The sequence below is a fragment of the Neodiprion virginianus genome, chromosome 2 (assembly GCF_021901495.1).
Source record: "Neodiprion virginianus isolate iyNeoVirg1 chromosome 2, iyNeoVirg1.1, whole genome shotgun sequence".
Classification (NCBI taxonomy): domain Eukaryota; kingdom Metazoa; phylum Arthropoda; class Insecta; order Hymenoptera; family Diprionidae; genus Neodiprion; species Neodiprion virginianus.
In genome coordinates, this window is record NC_060878.1 from 7596376 (window position 1) to 7617781 (window position 21406).

General features: G+C 43.1%; 1 protein-coding gene across 3 annotated transcripts in view; it reads right to left on the minus strand.

The window, feature by feature from the left end:
- Positions 1-450: 450 nt before the first annotated feature.
- The window catches only part of LOC124299121 (uncharacterized), a 36760-nt gene continuing 15804 nt past the window's right edge, over positions 451-21406 (minus strand). The window contains exons 2-13 of one of the 3 annotated variants that reach the window (XM_046752078.1): positions 16552-16702; positions 15889-16067; positions 14601-15696; positions 14284-14537; positions 14057-14179; positions 13356-13613; positions 13086-13265; positions 9767-9892; positions 6878-7105; positions 5613-5864; positions 4421-4551; positions 451-1043 (exon numbers count right to left, since the gene is read on the minus strand). In XM_046752078.1, the coding sequence (XP_046608034.1) occupies positions 933-1043; positions 4421-4551; positions 5613-5864; positions 6878-7105; positions 9767-9892; positions 13086-13265; positions 13356-13613; positions 14057-14179; positions 14284-14537; positions 14601-15696; positions 15889-16067; positions 16552-16702 (3089 nt within the window). In that variant the 3' untranslated portion in view covers positions 451-932. Of the gene's footprint in view, positions 1044-4420; positions 4552-5612; positions 5865-6877; positions 7106-9766; positions 9893-13085; positions 13266-13355; positions 13614-14056; positions 14180-14283; positions 14538-14600; positions 15697-15888; positions 16086-16237; positions 16524-16551; positions 16703-21406 lie in introns of those variants that run through there. The other 2 variants (XM_046752077.1, XM_046752079.1) reach the window with 2 other exon arrangements.

A 21406-nucleotide genomic window follows, 5' to 3' on the forward strand; every position in this document is an offset into this window, starting at 1 on the left:
ATGCGTCTAAACAATAATGATGCATAATAATAATCGATACGATACGTTCCTCGTCACGTTTTCGTTTACAATAAAAGGAATTCAGATGATCTTGGCGCATTCCACGCAATTTCTCAACCATTCTGGTAAGTTGATACACAATGTTGGTTAATGATACGATATTGCATCATGCATATAATAAATTCTTCAATATGGTTATATTTAGACTTATATAAAACTAGAACAGTTCCTGGAGCACGTATATATCATAATATAGCTCTAGACAATAATAATTTACCCGATTACGTAACGCGTCTCCAGCAGATCTCGCGGTATCGTTTTCTTCTCTCTCTCTCTCTCTCTCTCTCTCTCTCTCTCTCTCTCTATCCGTCTATCTATCTACATACCTACGTACTTTATTCAAACTCCCATTGTCTTCAGAATATTATTATACCTACGTCTCACTTGTCTATAGTCGTGACACAGATTTTAACTTTGATATGTTTTATCGTCCGGGTTTCAGCTATAACTATAACGGAGCGACGACGTACGTATAATGCGAGGTACTCGAAGGAAGTATGAGCAGTTCTCGTGGCCGACGGATTAACTCAAATCACCCGAATCACCGTGTTCAATAATTTGAATCGTAATTTTCGGGGATGTAAGGTATACCGAAATTATATAAAAAAATAAAATTAAAAGAAAAAAAAAAAGTAAATCTTTTTTCTACGCTTTCTCCAAACTCAATCTTCGACTCTCATTCGCAACTGGCAGGTATATTATAATAATTGTTTCTGGGTGTAACGTCGCCTATTCATATATCGACTTATACGGTCCAGGATCAGAGGAGTCGACGCTCCTTGTCGCGGCTCCGTCGTTTCTTTTTGATAGATCGCAACTTCCGCTCAGAAGTAAGCTGTACAATTGCGGTTTCGTTTGCGTAGGTACAGAATTCAGTCGTCGCGAATCGTTACCAGAAAATCGCAGGTCGCCGTCCAACCGGCCTCGTCGCTCGCCTCGTAGTGGATTTTGTGATCGCCGACGGGAAACGAGGCTCCTGGATTCTGGAACGAACAACGGGAAAATTTAATCAAGGAACACACTAGCCGTATACTCCTGTAGCCTACGGCGATAATTGGAGTCGGTATTGGGGATAGCCGGGATCCGAGTGACAAAAACCCAGTTCTTGTTCATCGTATACCTACTTGTGGGCGGGGTTCGGAGTCGGATTTTGGAACGTTATTGATTCTAACGGAAACGATTTCAAAAAACTCTGCCACATGATCTCTGGAGATTTCTGTGGCGAATAAAACAAACCCAAAAAGTTTGAAGCCCGATTACAAACACGAGAGTTTAATCATTTTTAACTTTCTAATTGCGAACACTGTTGCTCCGATTAAATTCTATTACATGGTAAAGATGATGTTTAACCCTTGAGTCAAACATTATTGTGCAGGGTCAATTTTTATGAAAAGATAGTATTCTGTGGTTTTCGGGGTCTCTGATTAGATTCGCCATACTGATTTTCAAATTCCGATTTCAGATTTCTAATCAGCGACGTTTTTTTTCCGGATTCGATCGATTTTGAAATTTATATCCACCGTATTGGATCCGCAACCTTGAATTTTGTAAATGCGGTTTCAGATTCGCAATAAGCGAGCCCAAAAACTTATAATTTATGTAAAGCGTGTGAACGTGTAGAGGGGAAACTTTCTCGGAAATGAATTATTCCATTAATTTTCACGATTGTTTTCAACAACTTGTCTCCAGCAATGATAATTCACATTATATCGCAATAATTACTCTCGAGTATCGCAATCCTATTAGTATACTATCAGAAATAGCAAAAAGCGCAAGGAAATATGTCGAAAAGTATTCTAAACGTACAAAAAATGTATACAAAACAGGTCGTAAGAATACTTACCCCTATGACTCAAAGAGTTAATTCGTGTTCAATATCATTAGCGTGAATGACATTGTTCGCGATTCTTGGAACGGATTTTTCCATTTTGGATCCGCTGATTCGTTTTCAAAAGACTTGATTTAGATAGCAAGAAAATTTTTACCCTTGACTACACATTTCGTGGTCCATTTCGCGTGTAAATCCTAACATATTTATACATTCTCTCGGATATCTTGTATTTTTTCTCCGGTCAGCGGTTTTCTTGCCGTTCTGCTCTTCCAACCCTCTCTTGCTATATAACGTATACACGTGTATATAACGCTCGGATTTGAACGGCTGCGTGCAAACAACGGTCATTTCGAGGGTCTCTCTACACAGTTAGAGGTATAAGCAATGCCGGTTATGCGTGAATCGCTGCGTCGAATTGGGTTAGCCGAAGTTTCGACAAACTTGCCCGCGCTCTGATTTTTTTCATCATCAACATCTAGGTTGATGTACAAAAATAAAATCTCTCATTTTTAGTATAATTATTGTACGGTTAGCTTTATTTTATACTCAAAAGACTCTCAAGATCGGCTTCTTACCTGTAAATACTTGCCCTATAATTTTGAGAAGATTAGAAACTGTAATTGATGTGGCGAAAGTTCAGTCCTCGATAATCGGATAGCTCGCATAATTGTTTAATTTTTTACTACATCTACAATTAAAGAGGTTAGAGGGTTAGCTGAGAATCCGTACTTTTTATTAAATTTATATAACGAGATGATCGTACTTTGAGTATGATGTTCATCAACCTGATTATTATATTCAAACAAGCTACGACCGTCTCTTTGAAAAGAATAAAGGAAAAAGTACTCGAATTTCTGCCTCTGGATGTAAACCTCTGACAACGAGCCGGTATCCGTATCGTTAATTCGCTTTCCAACCTCCGCTCTCAAGATGAAAACTAAAATCCTTCAGCGTTCACTTATTTCCCTCGTTCTCCACCCCGATTCTCTCTCCTAATCTTCCTGTCTCGCGAATTTCCAGCGTGCAGGTAGAGAGCCGCTGCTGCCACGGCGGTTGTCGTCGTCTTTTTTCCCGGCCATTTACGTTTCCCTGCGAACTTCTTCGCCGCGGGTCTCCCTTTAGCCGGTGGTGGCGAGGGTTCAGAAATTTGCATTTCATTGCGGAAAATTATGCACAACTAATTTCATGACGGGGTCTTGGACAGCGGCGTGTCGTGAAACGGTTGCCACGCTCCGGGCTTTCGAGACTAATTTTTTTTAACTCCACTTTACTTGAATCCTAATTGCTCATCAAGTTACGCTCGCGAGTTGTCCCGTTTTGTTCGTATCGACGATTTACGACTGTCTCTCACTCCGAGATCTTTTCTCTGGCGTTACATTACACGGTAATTTGTTTGAACAAAGACTTGGCGAAAGGTATTAATTTATGAAATAAAATTCAATTAAAGTCAAACAACTTCTTCTCGATATCGCGGGAAAAATTAAAACCTATAAATGTTTACTCAAAAATCTCGATTACAAAAAGTTTTAATGCAATTACATTATCGTATCGTTTTTCAATTTCATTCATCGGTATCGCAGCTCATTTCGTTTGTAAACGAATCGAATGTCAACAATAAAAAATAAGGCGTACAGAATTGTCAGAAGCTATAATTAACAAATTTGTGCATTTACTAAAATATATTTAAACTGAAATGGCAAGAAACAGGAACTGTTTATATTTAAATTTGCTCCGATTTACAGGAGAGACCGAAACCTCGTGATTTCGCAATCTTATTACATTATGTAACAAGGGAGCAAAGTCGAATATTATTCGTTCGCCAGGGCAGTAATCGCCCGCGGGAATAATCGACTTTTATTCCTGTGTTACAGACAGGACTTATTTATTCCCGAATCAACTCTGGCCACATCATTAACTTAAAAGTATTTTTCTTTTATGCGTAGATGAGCTCTATCAGTCTAAAAAGTATAATATTATTGATAGTGTATAATAACGCAGAGTAGTTCAAAATGGAAAAGAAGTAGAGAAAATGGGAGCAATTAAAAAATTAAGAACAGGGAAGAAAAGTAAAGAGGGAATAATATGTTAAAAAAAGTGAACATTACGGTCGAGTCGGGAATAAACAAATTTTCACCCAGTACCGTACGTCTGATAGACCGTAAAATAAATTTGGAATGTTCAACTTCGCGAGCTGCTCGTGAAGTCGGTATATAAGTAAAAAAGGTCGACTTCTGCCGGCGTATATTATACACATTCCCTTTTTACCGATCCTTTTCACCGGCGTGGAATAACGGAGTCTTTTGTTGTCGAATGAAAGGGGACGATATTTTAAAGAGGCTCTTTCCCCATTCATACAGCTTCCTTCGAAACGAACCTTGTCCTATTACCCGATAACACGCGGTACGTATACGCCGAACACGAAGTTACACGCAACCGGATCGGATAGAATCGAAAAAGATCGTTCGTCCTTTTGCGAGTAAAGCGTCGCGCTCTGTTCACAGATGAAAATCGCCGAATAATTTAACTCACCTCGTTGCTGACGACGTTGCTGATATTGACGTTATCCGTGAAAACGGGTTCGGTCCACGTGACTATCGTGCTGTTCCTACTATGGACGACGATGTTTTCCGGGCAATTTTTTATCCGTGGAGCTTCACCGGCTTGAAAAAGGAAAGAAGAAAAAACGTTACTCGTAGAAAAAGAAAAAAAAAAATATGTAACCGATTCCATTGATGAATCTCTGATGCTCATCTCAGCGATGATCGGATTTCTTACACCTCACTGTATATTATGTACTAAGGGGGTGATTTCATCTTGGGAGAAATATTTCTAGTGGAAGATTTCCGCCTACTCTGTACGCGGATCGTTCTGACTCGATAACTTTCGAACGTGTTATCTCAGGCCCGGAAATTGCAGGCAGGGCATGGAAGCGCGGATATCGAGGTATACATGCAGATTTGCAAGTAGACTATACAGCTTGCTTTACGATTTTCCTATGAGGCCATTCGAGTATTAGTTAACGCTTTTTTTGCAAATGTTTGCATCCCACCCCTGATGATAACGGTTGGTAACGTTTGCTTGTTTTGCCTGCTAAAGTTTTTAATATTAGCTAACGCTTTTTCAAAAGTTTATCGACAAATCGGTTTTATTACCCGTGAATGGCAGGAATCCCATTCATAGTTAGATCCTGATCAATTTATTCCTAATTTATTATATATTAAATATTATTAATTATTAATACACACTAAGATGTTCAGTAAAACGTGAATTCATTATTCATTGAGTATTGAATACATTATATATTCTTCTTAAATGCATGCAATAAGCATCACATTTGCTAAGATATTATTATTTAGCAATTCGTGCATTATTAACACTTCCTTTGAAAGAAAAAAATTTTTCATTATTCTCGAGCAGGTGGCGTGTTGACTTCGAGCACGCACTTCGAATTCCCTATCTTAGCTAACGCTTGCCCGGAATGCCTACTGTAAAAGGTAACATTTGATAACGTTTCTCCGAATGGCTTACCCCTGTTTCAGCGTTAGCCAACACTTGGATGGCCCCTATAGTTCCTGCATATATCAAAATCTGCCAAATCATGGATGTAGAATTTGAGGGTACATCGATTCGCGACGTGGATAAAAAAAGAGAGCAAAAAAAATCTAGCCAGCAACGATGGTCGTAAAAGTGTAAATTCAAATTTGCGGAAACAGTCACTCACGTTTCACGGTTATGCCGAGCGTGCAGGTTGTCTGCTTCTTCGAAACCGGATGCTTCGCCGTGAACGTGACCGCGTGCTTCCCCGGCGTGAGATTAGCCTCCAGTCTGGTGCCCCAGGCCGGCTCGGATTTGACGTATCGGAACCAGTCGAGATCCGTCGAGGGTTGAGCAAAGGTGACGAAGGCTTCCGACTGCCCAGGCGGAACTTCCGCGATAAAGTTTGGCGGACAGTCCAAACGAGGCTTGCTGTATCCTGAAGGAAGAGGAAATGGTCCGGGATTTGATCGCAGCTTGGGACGCGTTCCGGAACCTGACTCTGGTCGACTTTATTGTAGGCGATATTGACGTATCGCTTGGTTTCTTAACAGCTTTAGAAAATTTTCGAAAAATAAAGACGCGCGATTTATCTCCTATGTGGGCGAAAAATACACAAAGAGATCACAGGTGAGTCGATATTCAATATCTTTTTGGTAATTTCGTTACGTGATAATCGGACTGTGAGGATTGATGGAAGTTATGTAATCGCCAGATATACGATTTTTTTTATGGAAAATTCTAGAAAAAGAATGATTTAAAATGCAAGTAACAGCGCAGATATCGATTTTTCATTTCGAATCGCTTCGAAATGGGTAAAATTACAGTAAATTTGTTCTATTTCGCTCCACGTTGTGTCGTTTGTATTGACGGGAAAACTGTCTTTCACAAATTTACACTGTAACAAATATTTTTTTACTGTCAATAGTAATTTCAATATGACTTTTTTATCCAAATCACTATCAGTGATATTATTGAAAAATTAAATATCCACCGATACCAACGAGACGAAAAATGTATCGTAATGCAAGAACAGAAAATTATCCTTCTCAGTTTTTTCTTTAAAGGATGCTTTCGTTGCGGACCTGTGTTATCAGAGTGTTTTTTTCTTAATTTATTAGTCAAATCTTCGTAGATTACAAATATATGAATTTGATGAATCCTCAGCGTGCGATTAAATCTCGTGACGAAATAAGCGAAAAAATAACTAATTCGTGACACGCGAACCAGCTTTAAAATTGGCACCCGTGCAATTCCAACGGATTACGGTATTCGATTTTCACTGAAATATTTCTCGGCACTAACACAGCAAGTGATTCGATGTTGCGGTTCGGTCGGGTTTTTTCAACCACCGCAGCACGCTTTATAAATTGATATTTCGCTTCGCGTCAAGTCTCGAAACGCACCCCCGAAAACGCGGATCTGTGTAAAAGATTCCTCGAATTCACTCACTGACGCACTCCCCGTGCCTGGATCCAAGCCAGTTGCCATCAGCCCCGCAGGTCAGCTCGTACTCCCCTCTGAGCTGATAGCCGTAAGGACACTTAAGGAAGCACTTCGTACCGGGCCGGTTAATCATCCTTTTCCTGCCACGCCATGCTTGGGGGGCTGCTAGACGCGAGCACATGACGTAGCCCCGGCCGGAGGGGTTGAGAATCGGACAGGAGACGTCGTTCGTGTCTGAAAACAGGCCGGATTGCACGGTGCTGTTTAACCGTTATTTTTTTTTTTTTCTTTTTTAAAGGTGCTATGCGAAAAATTTGTGTCAAATACTGATAAAAATTTTTCCCAAGACCTGGACGAGGTAGGAAAATATTTAGAGTTCGCTACCAATCATTGTCATATTTTTTATTTATTTTTATGTGTACACCTTAAGGACTTGTACATGTATTAACTTAGTGTTTTTTTTTTTTTATATCGTGGTCCAATTAATCATTTGCCAATCAACAGCAAATTGCGCCTAAAAATACCGCAGTTGCCTGTTCTCGTCTTTTATTCGAAAGATTAATCGTCTCGGAGAAATTTGGATAACAGTTTTTGCTATCCGAAAAAGAAGTATCGCATCACCTTAATGTCGTTATTTCGTTTTCATTGCTGATCTTTAGTGCGACCTCTATATATTTGCCTACTTCCTCCAGGTTTTGCGACAGTTTTTTTTTCCGTATTTGGCACAAAGTTTTCTAGTGGCACCTTGAGAAAAAAAAATAAAAAATTATAAAATGAACCGCCCTAGCGCTGCCGGATGTTCGGGGCTTTCCCGCAGCCCGAGCAATTCTTCTTCAGGCCCCAGCAGAGAAGGAAAACCGTAGCGAAGTGGACGAACAAAAACGGCTCGTGCGGTTCCCGAGAAACAGGGAAAAACCACGATGGGGTAAAAAGAGGTGCGGTGGTGGGAGGAAAAAAATTCATTCGTACCGGGACAGCGGGCCGTAAATCAAGGCGATTCTCAAATATACGTTACTACACGCGATGAATAATCATTCGCTGTGTAGCCCGAGGTTATCGCGACTATATACTTATTTTGCTATTCTTTCTGTCGCATGCCTCACGGCTGAAGTTGAAAATAATTTCCAAAGAAATTTTGCGTGTGCCGCGCTGAAATTAAAACACGTCTTTCAAACGCGCCAGATATGTAAAGATCCGGTTATTTCGTTGGAAAAACACTGGATAATTATGACATCATCGTGCTGGTACAACAGGTTGCACACCAGATGGCGGGGGAGCTTTCAGCGCTCTCGCGGGAAGACGAACGATTACGGTTTTGAGTATAACATTGCCAAGCAATGAATTAATGGAAGTTTCATTCTCATAACATTATACAGTTGAAATATAGATTATACAGTCGAAATGATGTATCTCAATTAAATGTAATTCGTGCCACCATTGACGTTTTAACAATCGTGACACCGCTCGAATTTAATTCGTGACAACGAAAAGATTTATAGAAAGGTTCGCTCTCATAAAATTCTCTATACGTTATACAATTGAAACCATACATCGCAATCAAATGTAATTTGTGCCATCATCGACGGTTTAATAATCAGGACAACACTCGAATTTAATTCGTGACAGCGAAAAGATTTACACATTTCGATACACAACAACTATCCAAGTACCAAGATAAGGGAGATTAAGTGCTCGATCGTTCAAAAATAAAATCGGTAATTTTTGCAAGTACTTCGTTTTTTTTTAAAGACTTTCAGACCGTGTCTCATGTTCGAAATACATGGATATACGAAAGGAATGGTATTACATCGGGACTCGATTGCACTTTATAGACTTCGTTATCCTCGGTATAATTCATTTTACCGCGTCGCATGATATTAACCGAACGTCTGTCTAACTAATGATTGCTCGAACGTTTGTCACGATGTATCATGACGCAATCCGGAGGGTATAACGCCGGTTACGGATGGCAGCGATAGGCGTTCGACTTCTTCGACGGATCCTCGTGATGCATAGGTGACAAGTGCCTATGAGTCACGAATGCTAATGGCGACGGTTGGCACAAGAATGGAATCCCGACTTGGTCCTGAATTACGACGATTAGATCGGGGCCTGAATTTTTGCAATGCATGGCTATTGTTCGCGTGGCAGGGTGGAGCTGTCACGCAAGGTTTATTAATGAGAATCGCGGATCATTATTAACTCAACGGATGCTCAACCTCTGTCCTCGTAAATCTGCGGCTTGCTCCATAAACCGGAAACAGGGCTGCGGACGTTGTATGTACATGAATTTCCGAAACGCTGGAGAATTTATTGCGTCACTAGGGTGGTCCTTGTTTAGAGTGTTGAAGAATTTTTTCCGCCCCACTCCCCAAATCAGCTTCAAGTAATTCAAAACCAATTGTCTAATTTTTTCAGATTTCTACCTCAATTCCATGATAGTCCGCTTTGTGATCACTTTTTTCTCAGGATATGTTTTACTGTAAAAGTAATAATGTTATAAAAAAATCAGATTTGAGGGTGTGCAATTCGTCTAGATTGGCTGGTATGAGTATGTGATTTTTTTATTCAGATAGTAGCACTAATGCCCACTAAAACCTCACAGTTACAGATTTTTTTGAAACATTGTTACTTCTATAATAGAATATATACTGAGAAAAGAAGTTTTTACCATAATATTTCCATAAGAGACTTCGATCACAAGGCAAACTATCTTAGAGTTGAGGTAAAAATCTGAAAATGTCAGGCAATAGTTTTCGAATTATTTGAAATTGATTTTGGGGGGTGAGGCGGAAAAAATTCTGCAGCACCATGAACAAGGACCACCCTATGCCTCACGTAACATACGTCGGGACAAATTACACGCGACGCGAAAATCTCGAAATATATACTTACCCAGGCAGGTTTTTCCGTTCGATGACAAAAGCCTCTCCTCGCCGTTACACGCGCAGAAATAACTCCCCACCGTATTTTCGCAGACCTCGCTGCAGCCCCCGTTCGAAAAGCTGCACTCGTTGATATCTTGAAAATTAATTAGCATGATTATGTCCAACACCGCGAAAAATTTCACTTTCCATACGCATCGGATAAAAATATTCCCTCTAGCACAGGAAGGACATATTTTGATTATTGAATTTGACACTGAAAAATTGTCTCGGTAAATCAAGAATATTCGTCCATTTCAAAACTATGCTTTGTTCAATGGCTTTCTATAAATTCGTCAAGAATCGAGAGTATCATTCAATGTCATTTTAATTATGTGATGTGAGATTTTAGATACCCCGAGTACTGTCGAGAGATTTGTCGCCAATCTTTCTTCTTCGATGCTAAAAATGGTCTCTCTATGTGCAAGTACTGCTATGGTGCAGAGGCTGTATAAAATCAATTTGAATTAAGTTAAATAATTTTGCTGTCAATATTTTTCACCAAGGCATCGTGTCTCAAGTACTGACTATTGACCCTTACTTTTCCGTTGGCAATCCCTTGTTGATTTTCAAAATCATTGAAATTGGTAACTTTCACGTCTCAACAAAGATCAAGCTTCTATCGAAGGTGCTATCAAAGGTATTAGTGCTGAACGAATTAACCGGCTGAACTGCCTAAGACATTCGTCTGTATATTCCGTTAATTTGGAATTGCAATCGTGGAACCCGTATCAATCAGCAAAAGCCGAAGCTCGAAGCTTCTTAACGAATCGGCGAGCGTGTCGCGTTAAGCTATTGTATCGCTGTTCAGGGACTTGCGGAGCTCTGCAAAAATCTGACACATCTCGACGGTCTACCAATCAGTCAAATATCCAAGCTACCGCGTCCGAACCGAAAGCATCCTTCCACAGACGGCCATTATTGCATAATCGAACGTGGAATCACGAGATGGACGAGTTCATATCCATTCTTGCCATAAATCTGCTCGCAGCATACATGACCATTAATCGCTAGAACAACTGAAGAGTTGGTTGCGTGGCAGCAGCTGGTTTAGCTTGTCTCATCAGCGGTCGGGTGAAGAGGGTCAGTGGAACGGGGGGTCAACGGTGCAGGGCCCAGCCCATACCATTATTCGCAGAGCCGTCAATCGATATCCCATTTATTCAAGTTGAGTCGGCAGTCGGCCGGCGAGCTTCTCTGGTAGCCGCATATCTCCTGCTATACGAGCTCTTAGCCCACTTAGGTTCATCCGACGGTGTTTCCCACAGACAGCTGGTTTGGTGAATGGGGTCCGACCTTTCGCCCACTCGACACCCCGGTCCACCTATACATACGCGTGCGCTAAACGTGCTCCAATACACCGTCCGAAGCGCATACTTCTTCGAAACCGGCCGCCGTTACTCCTTCGTCGGATGATGATCGAGTCCGTTCCGTCACTCGGTGTCCGCATCTTCAATTAACTTAAACGATAATGGTGCCGGCTGAGATTGTCCTGCGCCAGCTTCGTTTATTCGATCACACGTTTCCTGGTCGCGTCTTTGACGCGCGTTCTCCCTCGGGAAAGAGCATCCCCTCGTCCGAGTGGGCTGGTTACTATTCTTGTCGTTAACAGACAATATCGCCAGCCTGTAGGTAGGTATGTACTCCGACCGGTGCCCACGGCTAACACGATGAGAGGCTCTCAGCGTACCAAACCGCAACCTTGCTCCAATATTCGTCAATTAGGCGGCTTGGTGCAATTTCTCTATTACCAAGTTTACTACACGGTCTCAAGTTCGCGGAACCACTGATGCTGGGTAATTTCTCCTCCCTTGTTCGATGTGGGTGAAACCAAGTAGCGTACCGCCAATCAATATGTAACTTATGATCCACTCGAATCAGGGCCTGGTGATATATGTACCCCGTCGAACGAGACGGCGGACGAATCTGAATTTTTCCAGTTCAACGAAGGGTGTTTTTAGGGTACGTAGGATACACGTACCGGTTGTGATAAATCAACTCGTGAACTTTCCAAATTAGTTACCCATAGTAGAAAACTTTCAACATAAAGTTCAGAATCTGTAGACGCTCCCATAACGATAACTTTAATCTACCAAACATTTGCCAATAATACCATTTATTCTAGGTTACCCATACTGGTATGTGGTACCTACCTACTTCTATTTGGAGTGAAGAAAAGTCCGTGCCAAAGGCCAGTCTCAGAGCCGAAGTCATTAATCGTTCGTGAATTTCCAAACTGTACGCTACGGTGTTTGTAAACGGTACACGTATGGGGCTTCGTTCGTTTCTCGTTACAGAGCTCAACAATGCCGAGAAATCTATAGATGCGCCATCAGTCTAGCGTAGCCGCGTACAGCTGCAGGCTGTGTAACGTTCTGACGAAGGAAAATACGCGAAGCGTTGTCGACGAGCGTGTTTGGCCGAGCTGCTGAACGGTGCTTGTGGGTTCGGGTACTGTTATTGTCCGTTTCAAGCAGCCCCGAACATGTTTGAACGGCAATGTTTGCGTTATCAGAAAATTCCTCCCCGCGATGGACCGAAAAAGAATTGACAGCTTCGGGAACGACAAGTTTTCCACCGATTAATGGACTTTTCGACTTCGTGCCACACCCTTTTCACAAGTTTGGTACACGGAAGGCGAATTGTCAATAAATCATGAGGTATGTAAATAATTATCAATGTTGAAGTATTCGCAACGGTGAGTGAAACTGCAGGTATAAACTATCTTGGGGTTGGTGCTGGCTGAGTCAAAGGCCCCGCGCATTCTCCTCGGAAAGTGTATACGCGGAGAAAAAAACCCATTAACATTCGTCCGACGAATATATAGACGAGCTGTAATTTGTTTGGACTTTTAACGAACTTACGAATACTGCCGGAAATGGAATACGCAGTTGAAATGTCGAACGTTGCCGTTAACGAGGGCGAACTTACGTGCGAGTTGAATGATGGCACTGTCCAACGGCATTCAGGGTTTCTTTCTATTCGAAGCAAAGTGAATTTCCGAGTTCTTGAACAAAGATACGGACCTCAAAGGATGCTTTCTTCTTCTCTTTTTTCTCTACTAATGAAACTTCCCTGACCGACTGTACTTGGCAATATAATAATATTTGGTCAAGACGCGTATATCGCACTAAATCTCTCGACTTGGGTGTGGTAGCTGATCAATACTATTTTGATATTAACCATTAGTTTGACCGATCACAGTCCTGCGAAATCATAATTGATGGAAAAATGTCAATTTTGTTGGTTTAAAACAAACTTTCAGCTTGTCATAATATTTGAAGACTCACCAACGCATCCGTGGTTGACGGAGGGTTCAAATCCGGGTTCGCAGGACTTCTTGGAGACGTCAGAGGGCGGTTCGTCGTTTATTTCCGATGGCTCGGAACACCGGTAGGATCCCGGAGTGTTGATACACCCGTGCTGACAAACGACGGACTGCAGGTCAGGTACCGCGCACTCGTCTACGTCTGAGAAGTGGCAAGAGGTTTGGATAGTTATAGGGCGCCGGTTTATCTCCTTTACAATTTGTGTCGTGTGGTGGCAATTCGGACTCTCACCTTGGCAGGTCTTCCAATCATCCTCGAGCATGAAGCCGTCAGGACAGAGACAAAAGACCCTCCCCATTGTCGACAGGCACGTATGAGAGCATCCGGCGTTGCTTGTGCCGCAGGGTCCTGCGTCCTGACAGGTATGATTGTTGGGCCCCAGCACCGTACCTGGAAGCCCTTCGCACGAGCACCCGTATCCTCCCTCGAAATTCCGGCAAGTATCCTGACACGGTCCGTGACCGTTGTTCAACAGACACTCGTTTATGTCTGGTGAACACGAAAAGAAACTCTATCGAAACGTGCCCTGGCTGGTTGCCCAAGGTGGTATATCGATCAGTGGTGTCTTCAAATCGCGTCATGCTAATCGAGCTTTTCAATTCCTGATCATTCAACGGTGGTTGCTGGTAAGTTTTTTCAACATATCAAATGGACGAGATATCGAAACATAGATGGTTTCATAAGTCAGGATATGAAGGAAAAAAAATCATTCATGTACTCAGTCTCAGTGACTTAAAAGAGTGTCAGTGTAATCGAGACACTGCGAACTACAAATGGAAACTCCCTTTCAAAAGCATTTCAATGCACGCTCAGCAATCGGTGAATCATGAGAAATTCGGACAGCTGTACCTGTTTCAGGCAACCTTCGGCTATACTATGGCTATAAAAAGTAGAAAACCGATCTTGTCTCGAATTCTTTCCGTTAAGCTTACCCATGCATGTATATCTGTTCTCCCCCTGCCTCATGCCCTTCGGACACTCGCAGCGATAGGAGCCGGGGGTGTTTAGACAGATGAATTCGCACCCACCGTTTCCCTTCTCACACTCGTTAACGTCTGCTCGGCGAAAAATTGATACGTGCGTGAAAATGTAAAAAGGAAAAGAAATCAAAAATATCATTCAGAAAGTTATACGGCGGTGCGTCAATGCCGAGACTCACCGATGCACTTGCTCCCCTGTTGCCGGAATCCCTTGTAACAGGCACACGTCGGGGTGCCGTTGACTTCTCTGCAGACCTGGTCGCACGGAGAATCAGCGCAAACGTCATTCGGATTCCGTCGTGGCTTACACCTGGGCATGTCGCCGATCCACCGACGGTTATTGCAGAGCAGACGACGGGACTTTGTCGTCATGCTGTATCCCGGCGTGCACTCGTAGTCCGCTTCGAGGTACTCGTGGCCCGGCGTCGAAGACCTTTGGCAGAAACCCTGTAAAGTTCTTAATCCCTGCCGAGTCGTAGAGACCCTTTATACTTACTTGACGTATTTGATCAACGCGTTCCTGGACAATGGTGCCGGTAAGAAGGTTCCGTTTATGCACGACAGATCTCCCTTCAGCTCGCTGACATCCGTTTTCCAAACTTCATCGGAATCTAGGCCGTTCGAAACGGAATTTTCAGACTCCGACGAATTCCCAGGGAAAGTGGGTGTCTCTGGGTGGAGCTTGGAATTCTCGGGGAATGAATCGCCGCGGAGTTCGGCGGAAGTTTTGGCGAGCAGCAGACCGTTGGTTACGTAATCTCGATAGTGCTCGAGGTGGTTGGCGGGGAAAACGTCATTGTTGGCGTCATCGGAGGGCAGTTCGTTCTCCGTGCGGGAATATCCGAGAATTTTTTCACCGGCGAATCGCAGATTTTCAAGACTCCCAACCTTTCCATCGACCACTTTGGGCTGCGGCATATGACGACTACCTATCAAGGGTTGAGCGGACCTCGAAAGCTCCCTTTCAAACTGCTTCGAGAATTCCCTCTCCACGTTCTCCAGACGCTGCTCTCTATGATCCTGGAGCTTTATCCGACCACCGGAAGCCCCCTCTTCGAGGCTAGGTTCAGGGATGAGCGCTTCGTCACGTTGCTGGTTGACGGAGACGCGACCCTGCGGTGGTTTCACATCAGTGACTCGAGATACGTTCCCAACGTCAGTTGCGTTATGTTCAGCGTTTGCCGGCTCTTTCTGCTTCCGGTTCCTCCGGCCTTTCCCTCCCTTCAAACCGTCGTGGATCTTATTCCTCCGTCTCCGCTCTCTCGCCCGTCTTCTGCGCCTCTCCATCCGCAACCTCTTCCGCCGCTCCCTGGCCTCCTTGAGCTCTTTATCTCCACCAGAGCTCGTCCTGCCAGACTTTCGCCGCTGAGTCGGCCTTCCATGCTCCGTGTTCAATCTGTCTTTCTTAGGCCTCCGGACCACGCTGTTCAGCTCGGTGTTAACTCGGCCTGCACGAGGACCGCCTGAGACACTCGAGGCCATCGCATTACTCTCGTTTCCGCGGGACATTACTGCCAGGAACTGTTTCAGCCTACGACGCCGTTCGCCGCCTCTGTTTCGGCTCCTCTTCCGTGGAGGAGGAAGAAGGGTTGCTGTAACGGTTCATAAATATGGGACACAGAGCCGGGGACTGGGGGAATCTTTTCATCTTTTGAACCACTCGAGCTCTACTACACGTCGTCCGAAATACCGTATATTACGACCCAAGCATAACTCGACAAGAAAATCACATCTCGACGTATACCGCGGGAGTCGAGGAAATGAACCACTACTCGAATACTCACTCGTCTCGTTGATGTCTTCGCCGTTTGATTTTCCCACCTCCGCGGGTGATGCCGAAGTCGAGAATGTCCCACCGGCCTTTTTACTGCCCTGCGGCATCACGGTCTGATGTACCACTTCTGATTCTCCTCTGGCGCTCCTCGGTAAGAGCTCCTTTCTCTCCTCGAGCATTCCCTTGTGCCTGGAAAACGCCTCCCAGCTAATGGACAACAAATTATGAATTTTTTTTCTCTTTCCTTCTCTCTTTCTCTCTCTCCTTCCAGCGCTAACTTCTCAACTCGCCAGAGAAATATCAAGAAGTTTTGCCCTTCAGCGTCCCCATTCAAGTCACGATCCTTTTTCTCTCATCACCTTTTACCTCGTCGTTCGTTCGTTCGTTCGTTCATTCGACTATGTCAAAGGACCCAGACTATCAAGATCGAGAAGGGACTTTCGATTCTGCGACGCTTTGTTCCCGTTATATTTTTTCACTCCCGAAAAAGTAATTCCCCGCTATTGCAGCAGAGTTGAGAGCAACGTCAGCTGTCCTGACGATTCCGAAACGCTAGATTGTCTCGTCGAAGGAGATTAAAAAGGTCCCCCGAATTTTTAATTCTCAAAGACAACGAATATTTTCTTACGACTGTTCTTATTCAATTATACACAGGTATACAATTATACGTTACTCGAAAGGCTGCTTCGCCCTTTGCGTGCTCGTTACGAAGACACTGCCAGGAGTGGTCATAAGGCCGGAATCGTCGTAAGGACGCTCCGCAACTTCCCCTCGATCGCCGTTCCGTCTCTCCTTTCCACCGGGCTCCGCATTTTGACTAAAGCCTGCAAACACCACCAAACCAAAATAGCAAATTGAATTATCGAGGCAAGTTGTGGAAAAGCATTACCGTCATATTTTCATTGTGACCTGTAACCGTGAAAGCAAAGTTTAAAACGAGACGGTAATGGAACGATGATTAATCCCCCAAGAGTTGACCAGCGCGGGCCCGCTTTTCTTCATCTTGTGCAAAACTGTCGCGACATTAAGGTGGGGGTAGTGGAACAGAGCTCGAGTGTATTTTACCGTATAACTCTCACTTCCGGCGGGTCAATGCGAAGCGAAAATATTATTTATTATTGGTTATTGGAATGTTTACGATTTGGAAAGGATATTCAGGTGCCGCTTCACACATCTTACGTCACCTATATCATTATTCCAGACTCGGAAGACTCGAGGTGAAGTGGTATAATAAAGAAATGAGTCGAAGACATATTATTTCTCGTCCGAGTAATCGATTAATCATTCACCTCTCGACGGTCAGCCCTTCCAAATAGGTATGGGTAGGTTTACGATGTGAAAAGCTCGCCTCCCTCTCGGGGTGAGCTTTCCAATTACCCATTTTCGCCTCTGTCCTATCATCCCATTTCCTTTCATTTCAAGCTGCGCACTTTAACAAATTTGGGTACACCTGACCGACACGGCGATCCCGAAGAAATCGAGGCTGTATAAGCACATGCGGAATTCAGAGGAACGGATATAAACGGGCAAACGGAAATTGGGAAGCGATGGCGAACACTTATACGCGACTAGATATCGACGCCACGCGAACGTCGGCGGAAGTACTTCTTCGGGGATCGTGAAGAATTATGACCGATAAATCGAAGCTGTTAAAGTTAATTTTGCCGGGGAGAAGGTTTTTCCGATTCCTGTGGGCGTTTATATCTCACTTTTTCTCTTTTCCTCATTCCATCCATCTTAACTTCTTCACTGCGCTATTTTTTCGATCTTCGTTTCTCACACGAAATGTACAAAGTAAAGCTCCTGCGCGTGGAACCTGAGACGCAGGCTATTTTATTTAACCTCATTACCCACCCTTACACTCCCCTTTCTCGTCCCATTTATTCGTACCAGGAAAAGCTCTCTTCCACCAATTTCACGCTGTAAGCTTCAGACTTGTGCAAGCGAATGAGAATAAACAATTTGATGCGAATTTAAGAAGATAAAAAAATCGTTTGCGAAACGCGGAAAACCCTTGACGCCAAAAACTCGGCAAATTTTCTCTCGAAGAACCCCGCCCTTAAAATTGTTTCCACTGATGATTAATGTGTACTCTGCAAGATTGCACGTTTATCCCTTCAAGAAAATCTTCTCAAGGTTCTTTTCTTGGATTTCTAAGTACGCTTCCACGCTTTGTGGAGAATAGACAATATTTTTTACACCAAACGCTCCGGTTTTCTCAGACCTTCGAGAATTCCGCAGGCTTTTGAGTAATTCGCATATCCACTGAACTACAGAACGTGAGTCTGCACGTGTGGCGTTTCTCTGCTGACATGCTATCAATTTTCTCTAATACAATCGTCACGTGATCCGGTGACCAGCCAGCGATTCTTTCCTGGTTGACCTTAGTAAAAAGCCGCGTCTCAAGGTTCATCGACCTTCCGGGTGGTCAAGAGCGCGTGCCGCGAGGCAGGTCAGCAATTCTAACTCACTCTGGTCAAAGCCGTACCTAATAGCCGAAAGGGTTGTCTATTTCACGTGCTGGAATTGAATTCGTACTGATTGTTCTCGACTCACAAGAAGGATAGAGAAATGAGAAGAAAACGGGGTGAAAACGGAGCTGGATTCAACAAGCTCAATCGCGTTTTGACTCGCTGCAGAAAAATATAATAAGAAACGTCGAATAATCAGGTCGAGAAGTAATTCCAGTCAATTGTTGAATTCCGAGTAATTGTCGTGGTTGCAATTGTCGAATCAGAGAGTTGACGATTACTCCCTGTACAACAAATAAAATGCTTTGTTTTTACTTGGCTTACAGTATGTAATTATGATTCTTCACCTTAAAGTCAACAGAGGTTTATAAATAAAATTGTCACATCACGTCAGGTTTCATAGCGAAGAGCATTTATTGATTTTCTTTAAATCACGTAAATAAGCGACACAAAATTTTATTTTCATTAAAATACTTATATGTTTTTCAACGAGTTGTCTTGATTTTCAATTACAGTCTTGAAATAAGCTTCACAACACTTTTCAAAGAACGGGGAAATTGGCTTTTATTTTTTACTTTTTGGAGTAATTGAGCACAAATATAAAAAAAGAAAAACAGGAGAATTAACACAAACGCGTGGCATTTTGTAGATTTATAAGTAATGTAAATGGTTTTTATGACTTTTGTACCCGCGCAGCAGAGATATATTTTAATGACTGTCCTCGAACAAGTTTTTCAAAGAGAAAACAAAGTAAAAATTTTACTTTTCTATAATGTTTTGTAAACGTATTGAGAAGGGATGTTTAAATATAAATTTGTTTTCTTTTGTTTACTAGGTAAACACCTAATGCGAATAACTATTCGAGATATTGGTAAATTTTTTAGTTTTTCAAGCCCCAAATGGACGCAATGAAGAATCGCGCAATGCGAGGTTTGTGGTCCGGAAGACGCGACACAACGTTCCCGTCAAATTGCCGAGGAGTTATCAATGTTCTCTTGGCGAAGTTGACTCTGTAAGACGGCGTGGCTATAGATCTGCACATCGCGAATGTGTTCGCAGTTCGCGGACCAAGTTTCGTCTCGAGGTGGCTCTAGATTCGTGGATAATCTCAGAATCGCTGGCTTATAAACTACAAGCTGCGGAGCGTATTCGCCGAGGCTGTTAACAGAGAGGTCGTAAATTAAGGGTGGCTGAGACGGAGTACCAGCACCCGCAAAAACGTAATCTTGAGGGAGTTTGCCTTAACGAGGTTTAACCCGTCTCCGAGCCACTCAACTCGGTCGATTTCTCCTCCTCTTTCTTCGGCTACGTCTTCGTCCCCGTTCTCGACTTCCGGACATAAAACGAAAAGAGATCGTTCAGGTCTTCCCGTGGATTAGATACTTCGGCCAGGAATTAAGTCCGCAGCGATTTTGGGGGGATTCATTTTCCCCCCGAACACCTCGTTTCCCGATAAAATTAGCGCGCCATTTTTTCAAACCGCTCGCGCATCGATTGACGACGTTTTACGCGCATCCGAATGCCGGTTATTTAATGGAGGAGGAAAATCCCTCGGGATTCGTGACGGAAAACTCGGGACCCTGGAAGGTCGTCGACGAGTCGGTTTCCCGGCGTTTAATTAATTTACGCTGTAGGTATACGCGTCACGGGTTTAAGCTCTTTCATTTCTATAACTCGAGCCGTATAACGGAGAAAGAATTAATTAAGCAGGGCCTCAAAGGTTGAGCGATGATGAAAAGCAAAGCCACTTTGTTTAATTTTTCTTCAAACAAGACGCTGGTTCACAAAAACTTGACTAGGGTTTTGCATCACTGAAGAGCGTAACCGTAATCGGCATACTCGCGAATCGAGAAGCCAGCTTTAATTATTGTCAACCGAAAGTTCAAGTCTGATTTTTCTGACATATTTCGACCCGTCGAACTCAATATATCATCCAATGGCGGAATAACCGATATATAGAGAAGATTTAATGCGTTACTAATTTATTATTCCCAGCTATTCACGCAGCGTGAGTTTTTTGCAATATGAAAATTCACGACAAGGCGGAACTAGATCAATTAATCGTTAAGGGCTAAATCGTCGCGCTCCGTTTCAGCTGAGATTGACTGAAAAAAATGCTCTTTCCGTAGTCTCAAGATATTTCGTAAATACGAGGATATCGGGGAATCTTATGAAGAATCACGAAGAGCAGTGTCCGGAAAATTCACTCGTTCCGTATGTAAGTATAATTTCAAGCGTAGTAGGTACTTACGGTTAATAGAAAAATGGAGTGACGGAATCAGTTTTCGCTAACGCCGCAACCTCTGCATGTTTTTTGATTACACATTTATACCTAATTCAACGAACCGGATTGTAACGTTGCGCGGTGTAAACAACGCGAAGAAATAATTGGACAGCGATAAAATTTGCGCGGTGCTTCAGAGTTTGCGGGAAATTAGTTGCAATTACGGTTTTCATCGGTTTGCAAATTCCCGAGTCGGCTGTTTGATGCCATTTCACGGTTACGCAGCTGCCGTACTACTTTCCTCGTTATTATTAGCTTTACGCTCTCGCCTGAGCTTTCGAGCTTTTCAGACCATTCCCTTCGACCTAGACCCGAGTGATTTGCATGCTGTGGGAAATTTCACGCGTCATCCACCGCCGGCAAGATCGTAGAAGATTTTGTATTTACCCGTCAGCACCGCGCACGTTAATAAAAATTCGCTTAACGATTTGTTCAGTTGAACGCGCGCGGCACGTTGCGCTTTTTACATTAGCTTTAAACTTCGCGAGACACGCAAGTTGCCTTCTCGATCTCCGACCGAACCTATTTGACACCAATTCTACGATCTACTATAGCCCGTGGGTTAATAAAGATACAGGTTTTTATACAACAGAAAGTGTAAGTGTAAAATTATGACGTGTATAAGTTGAAACTAGAGAGAGCCGACAAGGATAGTGTCAGATCTCTGGATCATGGATTCTACACTGTTGAAAGAATTTAACTAAATATAACGTCACAACAGATTCACTTTATATTTCTGTTATTCACTACATTTCTGTCAGTAAGTATGACAC